The 12814-nt window shown below is 41.9% G+C and overlaps 1 protein-coding gene across 1 annotated transcript in view; it reads right to left on the bottom strand.

The window, feature by feature from the left end:
• The window catches only part of SVEP1 (sushi, von Willebrand factor type A, EGF and pentraxin domain containing 1), a gene marked incomplete at its 5' end in the record, with an annotated part of 184195 nt that overhangs the window by 33435 nt on the left and 137946 nt on the right, over positions 1-12814 (bottom strand). Inside the window, 2 exons of the mRNA XM_082656871.1 lie at positions 624-3415; positions 5080-5752. Of these exons, the coding sequence (XP_082512997.1) occupies positions 624-3415; positions 5080-5752 (3465 nt within the window). The remainder of the gene's footprint in view (positions 1-623; positions 3416-5079; positions 5753-12814) is intronic.

The following is a 12814-nucleotide window of genomic DNA, read 5'->3' as shown; positions in this document are numbered from 1 at the left end:
AATTAAAGTATGTGATTTTGGGGGCTTCCCTGGTGGTGCAGTGGTTGAGGGTCCACCTGCCGATGCAGGGGACACGGGTTCGTGCCCCGGTCTGGGAGGATCCCACATGCCGCGGAGTGGCTGGGCCTGTGGGCCATGGCTGCTGAGCCTGCGCGTCCGGAGCCACAACAGTGAAAGGCCCATGTACCGCAAAAAAAAAAAAAAAAAGTATGTGACTTTTGACCTGAATTCTTCAGCTTTTGCCTTATTTCTCCAACATCTGCATATATGAATATAATCACTAGGTTATAACAAAGAAATTTATCAGCATAATGTTTAAAAAAGAGCCTGTGATTTAAGAGATATTAAAGCTAGCTAGAGGATCTTGCTGTTCCATGAAGTGCAACAGAATATGATAATTATATTAGGAACTACAGTCTGAAAGTGTAGAAATTTATTCTTACAAGTCAATGGATTTCTGCATAATTGTGGACAGAATAAAGCCAAGTGTTAAAAGCTTCAGCTTTTGGACAGCAGCCCAGAGAGGGTGTTTTCTTCCCAGTTAGCTACATTTTTGACCTATCACTTTTCATTTTACAACCCTCCTGCCTGTGCCCCTTGGAGACTCTAGAGCCAGGTCTTACCTGAGTTTCACTTTACTTCCATAGGTGTGTACCTCTCCAGTTGCCACTGCACTGGAGACAGGTGGTGGGGGTCCACAGGACAGGGGCTCACAGACAGGATAAGGCTGGCTCCACGTCCCTTTCTCTGTACAAATCAGATCTGAACTGCCTCGGATGACATACCCAGATCTGCAGTTGTAAGTTATCACATTTTCCTCCAAAGAGCCACTCTCACTGGTGAATGCATTTGGTATCGTTGGGGGAGAACCGCAAGAAGTATGTTCACAGTGTGGGAAGCCAGAGCTCCATTGGCCATTGGCTTCGCAGGTGATTTCAGGAAGTCCCAGGAGCTGGAAGCCTTTGAAGCACTGAATCCGAGCTGCCTGCCCGCAACCAAAATCTGTCCTGTTGACTGCTCCATTCTGAATGACTGGTGGGGAACACGTGCAAGGCAGGCAGGAAGGTGGGCTGCCACTCCAGGAACTATTGGAGAGACACTTTCTTGAAGGACTTCCGTGGAGCTTATAACCGGGAAAGCACTGATACTGTATATGCCCTCCATGATAAAAGGAGAAGCCATTAGGGAAGCCATGGGCAAGATCTTCAGGAGGGCCACAGCTGACTGGTTTACAGAGAGGAACCTGGGCATCCCAGTTACCATCTGATTGACAGATGAGTTTGGGGGCACCGTGCAACACGTAGCCGTCTTGACAACGGAACACCACTTTCTTCCCGAAGCCATAGTCCAGGCCATCCATCACCCCGTTTGCCACCTGTAGTGGGGGAGAACACCTGACAGGCACACAGATGGGAGTCGTCCCACTCCAACTTCCATCAGCAAGACAAACACGACTGCTGGCCCCCTCCAGCAAGAACCCTTCATCGCAAGTGTACTCAACCTCTTTTTGGAATGTATACTCCTCTCCCTTTACCTGGCCATTTGCTGAGACTGGAGGTGAACCACAGTCCACAGGAATACAAATTGGCTCATTCCTATCCCAATTTTTATTTTCTTGACACGTTCTCCTGTCAGTGCCATTCAACACGTACCCAGGGTTACACTCATAGTACAACATGCTCAGGTACGTGTAGTTGCTCCCTTTGATGGAGCCATTCATAACTAGATTTGGTTTGGGGCATGAGATGGCCTCACAGAGTGGGGAAGTACCACTCCATTCTCTATTCTGTAGACAAAGTCTTACGTCGGAGCCCACCAGAGTGTGCCCAGGTTTGCAGCTATACTGTATGGCACTGCCCATGGTAGTCTCTGTAAAATGCAAAAAGCCGTTTTCGGGAGCAACAGGCAGGTCACATTCCACTGAAATGCACGATGGCGCACTGCCATTCCAAGTTCCATCCTCCTGGCAGATCAGCACAGGGTTCCCCAAGAGTTCATATCCTGGATTACAGGTGTACGAAACCAGGGTGTTGTATCGGAATTTTGCTGAATGTGTAGCAGGAGATCCCTTTGTGTTTCCCCAGGTTTTAGCCACTGTTCCCAGATGATGAGGTGGGTAAGGAGTCAGATATGGAACTTCCATCATGTCTTCTTCTTGGTTAAAATATTCCTGACCGTCTCTGACCTTAGTACAGTCTCCAAAATCAATGTGAGGAGGGAGACCGCAGTCTATGAGTACACATGTTGGGATGGAGCTTGACCATCCCGACTCTTCACAGGTCTGCATGGCGTGACCAGCTACCTGGAACCCAGGGAAGCAGCTGTAGATGATCATGGCACCATAGCTGTAATCTGCACCTTCTACGAAACCGTTCTCAATGGGATGTGGGGGATCACAGTGGATGGCACTGCAAGATGGGACATCCACATCCCAATCACCTGTCTCTAAACAAGTCAAGGCTTTGGGACCTTTGAGCCTGAAGCCCCGGTCACAAGAGTAGGTGATGGTCTGTCCATAGTGTAGGTTTGTGTAAGAGAATTTGCCATTCGAAATCTCCTTGGGCTTGGGGCACTCAATGGGCTTACAGGTTGGTTTTCTTCCAAGCCAGTGACCATTTTCCCCACAAAGAGTGGTAGAATTGCCCACCAACTCAAAGCCTGGCTTGCAGGTATAGAGAGCTGTGCTCAGATAGGCAAGACCTTGCACGTCAATGATGCCATTGAGGATTTCCTCAGGTTGGGGGCACTCTACTGGCACACATTCTGGCAGTGGAGAGCTCCAGGTGCCATCAGCCTGGCAGAAGGTGGTAGCATCTCCTCTTAAGAAAAACCCATCCACACAAGAATACTTGACAGCACTTCCAAAATGAAGAGCAGAAGAAGGAGCAGGGACACCGAAGGGAATCAGCGGAGGAGGGAGGCAAAGAACCATCTTACAAACAGGAAAAGAATCATTCCACTGCTGGGATGGCAAGCATTTCAGGACAGAGGGGCCCTGGAGGGCGTTCCCTTCTTTACAGGAAAATGTCACCACTCCCACCTCGGTGGGCAACTCCTTCAAAACCAGTTGGTTCTCCAAGAGGGGTGGCTCTGGGCACTTGGCGGGCACACACTTTTGGTTTGGCTTCTTATTCCATTTGCCGGATTTCAGGCACGTCCAAGAATGATCACCAATAAGCTCGTAACCCTCATTGCAGAAAAACTGAACCTTGGACCCTACTTCAAAATTTTCTCCTTTCCTGTAGCCATTCTGGATCGGGGGAGGTTTTCCACAGTTGAGAGGGATGCACGACAGAGGGGATTCACTGTGCCAGTGGCGATTGGCTTGGCAGACAAAGACAGGACTTCCGACTGACTTATAGCCTGGGTTACACCGGTATCTCACTTCACTCTCAAAGGTCCTGCCAGCTGTATGCTGCATAACAGGGAGAAAACAATGAAGTACAATTTGTATAACACGGAATATAACTGACAAAATACAGCAAATCACAGTAAAGAAGAACTAAACTAAAATGCCTATGTTAAAATGTATCAATTAAGACATAAGCAAATGAGGACTTGTATTTTTCCAATAGGTCCACTCTATTTTTTTTATTTAAATAAACAAAAAGGATGGCAGAAGGTCAAATTAGGTAATCCCTACAGCAGAAATGTTGGCCACAGCGGTCAGCCCATAATAACTAAAGATCAATAGTCTCTAAAACGATTGATGAGTTGATGGAGCAATACCAAAAATTATAAATTACTTGGTAAATTAAAAAAATCTCACCGACCAAAGCAGTGCTAGAGTGTGTTGTTTTACTCACAGAAAAGGAAACACACACAAACGTACATTTGTTTACGCTGTTAGATAATAAGAAAAACAAATGTTTTTATGGATATGGACCTACTGTCAGAGTTTTGTGTTCATCCTTAATATAATTTTAAAAAATTGCTGCCATGACACAAGGGTGGAAAATAAAAAGTAACATTTTACCTTTTAAACAAAAAATTCAATATTCATACTCTCAACATTCAACTATATAAGTGAATAACATAATAAGAGGTCATTTTTAGGCAGTCCAAAGATGAATTACTTATGAAAACTTTAAAAAAGATTGCAATGGTTCTTCTGTTAACGGTACGTCTAGCTTCTGTGGTGCAGTGAACTTCTTGGTATTTGGACATGATTATTTGCTTTGTTTATTTATCTATTCCTTGGGCACCCCACATGCATATAAACACCATGGCATCACAGACCTAATCCGTGTTATTAAATACTAGATCTCCAGTACTTACCTGGCACCTAGTAGGAGCTCCAGAAATATCTGTTAAATGAATAAATGAAGAAAGCCCCCTTACATATCCTAGACACCTTCTTCCAATGGAAAGCTAATACACCTGAGCAAAAGTCTTAAATAAAAGGCATTCACTGTTGTTTTAGAATATAAAGGAGAAAAGGTACTATGTAGGCGTGGGTTTTAAAAAAGTGTTTAATTAGAATACTGTCTCTTTAAAGTGACCCTTGATTTGGGGGAATAGATTGTTATTCCTGTTTTCTTGATAGATTTAATGAGAAGACACATAGTAACGAGAAAGGAGGATATGCGTGGATCTGACAAAACCCTTTGTCCTGATGAAATTACCTTTAGGTTCCCTAAAAGAAAACTGCAAAAACCACCTTACGGTGAATGGATGGTTTACCCCCATCTTTTGTCTAAAAATAAGAAATGGTAACAGACTTCTCCAGGTTCCATTTAGACCTTGATTTCTATAAAAATAAACAATACATCCATCTTGGAGTAACTTTTTATAAATCAAAATAGTATCTCTTAAAACTATTTCATTCTAACGTCATAGCTGGGCTAAAATATTGCTATAAAGTGTTTCAAGTGCCTATATGCTAGTAGAAGGTAGAAAGCTATAGATTAAAAGGATTCATGACCTCTATCAAATTCTCTCCAATATTTACCACCAATAGATTTAGCAGCTTCTGTTATTCACCTATTAGTCTATTCATGTCCCTGCTTCTGAATAAGCTCCAATGGGCTGGCCCTGTAAACGATGAAAGCCATGGACACTTGTGAATCAGTCTCTTACCTCCAGAAAGCCATTCTCAACCTTTGGTGGTTCATTGCAAGATACAGGGTGGCATGTGGGTATGGGGCTACTCCACTGTCCCGTGGCTTCGCAGGCGCTCTTCTTCTCCCCTTTGATGTAGAAGCCCCTGTTGCAGCTATAAGCCACCACGGCTCCAAAACTGTAGTTTGATCCAATCGCATAGCCGTTCATGATGCGGGGCGGCTCTCCGCAGCGCACGGGGATGCACTGGATGGACATGGGGGAAGGGTTCCACTGCCCACCTCTCAGACATTCAATCTTTGCTGAGGTGTTCAGTACGAAACCCTCCGTGCATTTGAAGCTCACAACTGAGCCTGCGGCAAATTTTGCTTTGCTCACAGATTCCAAGATGCTGTAGGAAACAGCAGGGGGTTTTTCACAAAAATGAGCTATACAACGGGGCACGGCCTGACCTTCTGGGGGAACCCACTTGCCCTGGGCATTGCAGAGGAGCTGGGAGTTGTCTGCCAGGCTGTAACCATCTGAACAATAGTAGAATGCAATGTCTCCAAATAACCGATGGGCAGTCTCTGGAGAGGCATGTTCCACACTGGGGGGCTCATCACAGGAGACAGCCAGACACTGCTGGTCACTTCTGCTCCACTTGCCATTGGCCAGGCACTCAATGGTGTCAGGACCGGCAAGGGTGTAGCTATGAGATTAGGGAGAAAGGAACAGTAACTAAGCACATTATTTGAGAAAAGGTGTTTGCATCTTCTTATTCTGCTTTTATTTTCTAAATCTTTCCACCAATAACTTTACTTTTATCCTTTAAAACAATATTTACTATTTGAATTTGAGCTTATTGATCAAATGACCTTCATTTAAGATATACATCTTGTTATTAATATTAGGGCTTGTTCAGAAAGGGAAGTGGATTTTGCTATTTATACTACCAAATGTAAAATAGACAGCTAGTGGGAAGCAGCCGCATAGCACAGGGAGATCAGCTCGGTGCTTTGTGACCACCTAGAGGGGTGGGATAGGGAGGGTGGGAGGGAGACGCAAGAGGGAGGGGATATGGGGATATATGTATATGTATAGCTGATTCACTTTGTTATAAAGCAGAGACTAACACACCATTGTAAAGCAATTATAATCCAATAAAGATGTTAAAAAAAACCTCTAAAAATTGTTACACATTTCTTTAAAAATAAAAATGAGGACTAAGCTACGGTCCTGTCTGACTCAATTCAAAGTTGGAACTTCATCTAGCTATAGATGATTTCCGTTGCTTAATTTGATCACTAGTCTTTGAAACAAAAGCTCTGATGAACCACAGGTAGCCTGCATATAACTCCTAGGTATCCACTTGCTTATAATCAATGAACTTTAAAGGAGGGATAATAATTTCAGTCTCCATTGTTTCCTAAACCCTTAACCATGTGGTTAGCATTAAAAGCTGTGTCTGCATATGGCTCTGCTATTCAACCAGCACGAATAAATTTTGCTTTGTTTATGCACAGGTATTTCCCCATATATGATGATAGATCGATGACTTACAAAAATCTTAATTATGCTCAAGTGCTCTCTCAATGAAGCAGAACAAAACATTAGGATACGCAGTATTAGAATAATTACATTTGAGTCATTCTGATTTTCATTCTCACTTTTGTACTGAAGAGAAAGAGGACAGGGAGTTTGAAAGGACTGTCTAACATCCGATCAGTCCGTCGTCTTAATAATGAAGCGTAAGGGGACTAAAATAATTTGGCACCAACTGAACCCTGTTTAGAAATATTAATTTCTTCATTTTGCAGATGAGTGAACGGTTGTTCAGACAGGCTAGGAAATCTGCTGAGAGTCACATGGGTGCAAGCAGCAGAGGTAGGATCGGAATTTGGTTTACTGGATTCCAACCCTTCTATCTTTCCCATGATGTTGCTCTATCTCTCTTCCTTTTTTTTTTTTTTTTTAGGAGATGACTCTCCCTTTGTACGTATGTATGTATGTATTTATTTATTTTTAACATCTTTATTGGAGTATAATTGCTTTACAATGGTGTGTTAGTTTCTGCTATATGACAAAGTGAATCAGCTATATGTATACATATATCCCCATATCCACTCCCTCTTGCGTCTCCCTCCCACCCTCCCTATCCCACCCATCTAGGTGGTCACAAAGCACCGAGCTGATCTCCCTGTGCCATGCAACTGCTTCCCACTATCTATCTTACATTTGGTAGCGTATACATGTCAATGCTACTCTCACTTCGTCCAAGCTTGCTCTTCCCCCTCCCTGTGTCCTCAAGTCCATTCTCTACGTCTGCATCTTTATTCCTGTCCTGCCCCTAGGTTCATCAGAACCATTTTTTTTTTTAGATTCCATATATATGTGTTAGCATACGGTATTTGTTTTTCTCTTTCTGAGTTACTTCACTCTGTATGACAGACTCTAGGTCCATCCACCTCATTACAAATAACTCAATTTTGTTTCTTTTTGTGGCTAAGTAATATTCCATTGTATATATGTGCCACATCTCCTTTATCCATTCATCTATCGATGGACACTTAAGCTGCTTCCATGTTCTGGCTATTGTAAATAGTGCTGCAATGTCCTCTCTCTTTTTAAAAGGAGGTCGGTTAGATTGCAATCGGTGGATGTTCTGTGGAAACTGTATGGCAGTGTCATTAGTACAACTTATCTGACCTGCCCTTCAGCAAAGATTCTTAAGTCATTAACTAGCAAAAATTTCTACTGAGGTCCCTTTTCGTTTTATAAGGAATCGGCTCTTACAGAGAGATTAGAATTCCTTCACCCACTCTGGCAAGATTTAGGAAATCTATAGGAAACAGAAAGATCAAGGAAAAAATGATAGAGCATCATCAGAGATATGTGTTCCTACCCTATCTACAGTCATATATCGTGCTATGGATAGAAGTGGTCTCAAAGCGAATACTCATAGCCTCCCCCAATAGCTAAGCACAGTCTCCAGTTAGGGTCTGCTGCAGTTCATTGTTGTGGAAAAGCTCAGTTCTTTGTATAAGAATATATAATAAATTTTTGGATGGCTTCTGTCTTAAAGGATCCAGGAAGATATACAAAGACAGTATGTTACAAGCATAATTTTATTATTAAAAATAATAATGTATTATTAAAAATACATTGCCCTAGGTCTGAGTGCCTAGACTCTGCTATTCCTGTGTAGAATGTGCTCCATTTATAGAGGCTCTTTTTTTTGGGTCCCCTTCAATTTATTTTATCAATGTTTTGTAGTTTCAGTGTACAGATTTTTCACATCCTTGGTTTAATCTTTTTTTTATACAGCAGGTTTTTATGAGTTATCTATTTTATACATATTAGTGTATATATGTCAATCCCAGTCCCCAATTCATCCCCCCCGCCGCCAGCTTTCTCCCCTTGGTGTCCATACGTTTGTTCTCTACATCTGTGTCTCTATTTCTGCCTTGCAAACCGGTTCATCCGTACCATTTTTCTAGATTGCACATATATGCGTTAATATACGATATTTGTTTTTCCCTTTCTGACTTACTTCACTCTGTATGACAGATTCTAGGTCCACCCACCTCACTGCAAATAACTCAGTTTTGTTCCTTTTTATGGCCGAGTAATATTCCATTGCATATATGTACCACATCTTCTTTATCCATTCGTCTGTCGATGGGCATTTAGGATGCTTCCTATAGAGGCTCTTGATGTTTTATATTTTCATAGCACAGTTTACATCCTTTGCACACTTTGAACCATGCATCATTATTTTCATGGGGTCCTTTGATGTTGCTACTGTATTTCACTGGCTGAAGTTTATAGACATCACCTGAGACATCCCTGATTTATTAGGATCCATTGTGCCATCTATAGAGTGCTTCCTTTAGGTAATGGGACTGACTGCTTTGAGGCAGAAGCCTCTGCCTCCAGAACCTTCCTTATTCCTCAAAGCCTCTTGAGGACCCAGGAACAGAGTTTTGTAATCTGGCAGCACTTCGTTAGGCCTCTGACCCCTGATCTGCTGGACAATCTCCACCAATGACTCTTCCCTAATGGAAAATCACAGCAAAAAGCTCTTCTGTAATATAATGGAAGATTACCACTAAATACATGTATTTTGATTAAATGAATTTAAAGACTGCATTTTCAATACTATCCATACTTTCCTAGAATTGACACCATCCCTTTCTCTGACTTAAGAACTTGACTTTTCTTTATGATTCTCAATCAACATTTAGTTCTTCATTAGGCAATTAGGCCATGCTGTGTGCAAGAATCCCTTCCCTAGTGTACTAAGGCAATGGCAGTGCATGTACTTTGTGTCCCAGATGAAATAGCTTCTGAGGGGAGTCGTGAAAGAAGCAGAAAAGGAAGAAAAGTAACAGGAGCAAAGAAATGGGAGTGTGACATAGCTGGGGGCTTGTGGGGACTTACAAGTAGTTAGGAATGGCCTATGAACATCTGGAAAGGGAAGCAGTGGTCACTAGGATCTTGTGTGTTTTTGACAGTTGTGATGGTTAATGCGTGAAGATGTGGCAGGCACAGATTAACTGGAAATGGTTTTTGACAGTTCCTTTGACAAGGATTCTCATAAGATTTTAGCAGAAGAAATGCTGCTAGAACAGAAAGATATTTAAGTGGTTTATTAACTGGATGACCCAAAGAGTATTATTGGTTAATAGAAGTAAGCTAGTTGGGCGTTTCGTATCTTCTAATGTCACAAAACTCTGTCCTTAGCCCATCAGTTTGTAAGCAACACATAACTGTAGGGTGAAGGATAAGGGTTTTAACAGGGCAGTTCAATGTTTCTAATCTTACTAGGTAATATTTAACAAAGATAAAATGGGAGGTCCTGTATATAGATAATAAAGAAAAACTGCACAAAGGGAAACCTGGCTTAGTGGCAGCCAATGTGAAAGACTTTAGTTTCCTTGAATGAGTCAATGGTGACATCCTTAAAAGGGTTACTGCATCTTTAGAAACTCATTTATCCGGAAAGAGGAGAAGAGAAATGAAATAAATTGTCATGTTTTAAGTACCACGTGTCAGTCCCTAGACTTGGTGTTTTTATCTCTCTTGCAGTTACATTCTAATTTGCACATTCAGCTCTGGGTATCACAATTCAAAAAGGGCTATAGACCTATTGGAATAGGCTCAGAGGACAGTGACTCTGAGAGTGAACAGACTTGGAATCATGTCCATTGATGAGAAAGAGAAAGGCAGATTTGAGGTTGAGCTGGCTGAAACGTCTGTCTAAACGTCTGTCTCCCCACACCTTCACTTCCAAAGCTGCAAGCTTGGCATCTTAACCAGAGTGTAGGATCACTTTTTAGTCATGGAAATGTTATGAAGGGGCTGGGATTCCTTACTGAAACCTCTCAATTAGCTCTAATGATCCATTTGTAGAACCTTGGGGCCAAGCTATGAATACTTGAATGGCTGGCATTTCAGAGGAGCAGAGGAATTTACACTGAGTGGCTTCAAAAATAAATAAATAAAGCCAGTGCTCTAGACTAGACAGCATATTCAGCGAAGATGGGGACAGAGGCTATCAAAAATAACTGTCTCCTGAAACATATATATCAGTTAGTCTTTTAAGATGCTAAAGAAGGATATATTCTCTGAATGGCAAAAAAAAAGAGGAATTAATTTGTAGTTATTGCCTAGATAGAACTATAACTGGTCTCTGATCAAACAGCCACACCATTTCATTATGTTAGAAATCTAAATGAGTGTTAAGATTTCTGGAAGACATATTCCACCTGCTTATGTAAAAGAATCACTTAAAATGATAAAGTTTTGTACAGATGATAAGATACATCCTATATACGTTGGCTACTAAAACAGGAAAAAGTGGAATTGGTACAAATCTAAAACATTGAAATATTTAATTTTACTCTGTGTGACCTTTTGTATTCTCATTCAAGAGACATTGGGGACACCCTTGCAGTCTGTTATTAAAAATCAGGCCATATGGGGCTTCCCTGGTGGTGCAGTGGTTGGGAGTCTGCCTGCCGATGCAGGGGACACGGGTTCGTGCCCCGGTCCGGGAAGATCCCACATGCCGCGGAGCGGCTAGGCCCGTGAGCCATGGCCGCTGAGCCTGCGCGTCCGGAGCCTGTGCTCCGCAACGGGAGAGGCCGCAACAGTGAGAGGGCCCGCGTACCGCAAAAAAAAAAAAAAAAAAAATCAGGCCATATGTATTATAAAACAAGTTGTTTTCCTCCATAATTCCAAGGAAAATTGTCCCATCGATATTACAGTGATGTCATAGAATGACACATTTTAGGATACACTGGCTGTAATACATTATCATACTTCTGGAATGATAACAAAAATCCTTTGGAAATGGGCAGAGTAATCTCCAGGTGCAATTTTCAGTGATTTGATTCATGGAGTGAACGCCTACTAAGAGGCATGGGCCTGGGAAGCTTTGTGAGAAGGCTCCCCAGTGGGTTATTAGCTCTTCTCTTCTGCGAAAAAGAACCTTAAAAGAGTCTTAAAAGAGCAGCATACTAGATATTTAAAGGGCTGCAATTTAATAAGAGCAATAGAAAGTATAAATCTGTATCAGTAATTAGTTCTGTTTTCAATTGAAAAAGATTACAAAAATGTTATCATAGTATATTCACTAATTGCATTTAACAGTCTATATTTGAAAAGACTCAAAAGGGAAACATTCTATGAGGAAGTTCGAATGTCAATGACCCTTCCTTCCTACTGAGTTTCTCACCAAGAGAGTATACATGAGGATGAAAAGGAAAATGGGAAACAAGTGAACATTTTATTAATTGAGGCAAAAAGCTGAAAACCAGTATAATGTTTTGAAAAAAGGTGAATTTGGAAGGCCAATTTCAGGGCAGGAGACAGAAATCAGACTTATTCCTTTTCTTCTCTGGCATTCATCTTACTACTCCAGTCTCCTAAAGTCTCTACTCTTCTATCCTAATCTTGAGAGGGTGTCTTCTTTTCTTAACCCAAGGAAAGGCCCATGCAAAGCACACCACCAATAAGAGAAGACAAAAATACTGAGACCAAAACAAGAATGTGTGTATGTATCCCCAATAACCAGGAGTGGGTAGCTTAAATGGTGTGTAGGTCAGTGGTCTGTGTTAGGCAGCCCCAAGGGAGAAGAGGGAATTGAAAGGGCTAGGGAGGGAAATAGGCCCTAACATTCTTATCAGGCCAAAAGCATCTTAGGAAGTGGAAGGAGACAGCAGGATGCCAAAGCCATTACACAAAAGCCATGACATGAACACAGTGATTCCGTCCTGGAATAGAACAGACATTAATGCATGTTGACCTATGCTAATCAATCCCTTGGTGGGGAGAGATAGAAAAGGAGTGAAGAGAGAGAGGACAAGCACTGACTTCTAGTTCTGGCTATAATATTGTCTGAACACCCTCCCTATATAACACTTGATGAAATACAACAGAAATTATTTTAAATGCATAGCTTAGCTGACCAGAAAGGAAATCTCCATGTGCCAGAAATGAAGAGGAAATTAAAAACAGAAAAGTAAGCCTGTGAATGAATGCTATGGCTGCCCCTGGATTGGACAGGAAAGGGGAAATAGAGAGTAATAGCTGAGTCTCTGGCAAGAATCTATGTCCTAGAAGGACATACACTGAAAGGATATTCACCAGAAAAATTCCACCTAGAGGCCTAGTGAGATGACAAGTGAGATCTCTGTATTTGCTGGGAATCTGGCTGGAAAAACAAAGTCCTGGCTAAGGTAGCAGAACCCAGGACTGCATGTCATGT

The sequence above is a fragment of the Grampus griseus genome (genome assembly GCF_964374135.1).
Source record: "Grampus griseus genome assembly, chromosome: 6".
NCBI lineage: Eukaryota > Metazoa > Chordata > Mammalia > Artiodactyla > Delphinidae > Grampus > Grampus griseus.
Note: the sequence above shows the minus strand (reverse complement) of the source record. Positions and strands in the feature narration are given on the sequence as shown.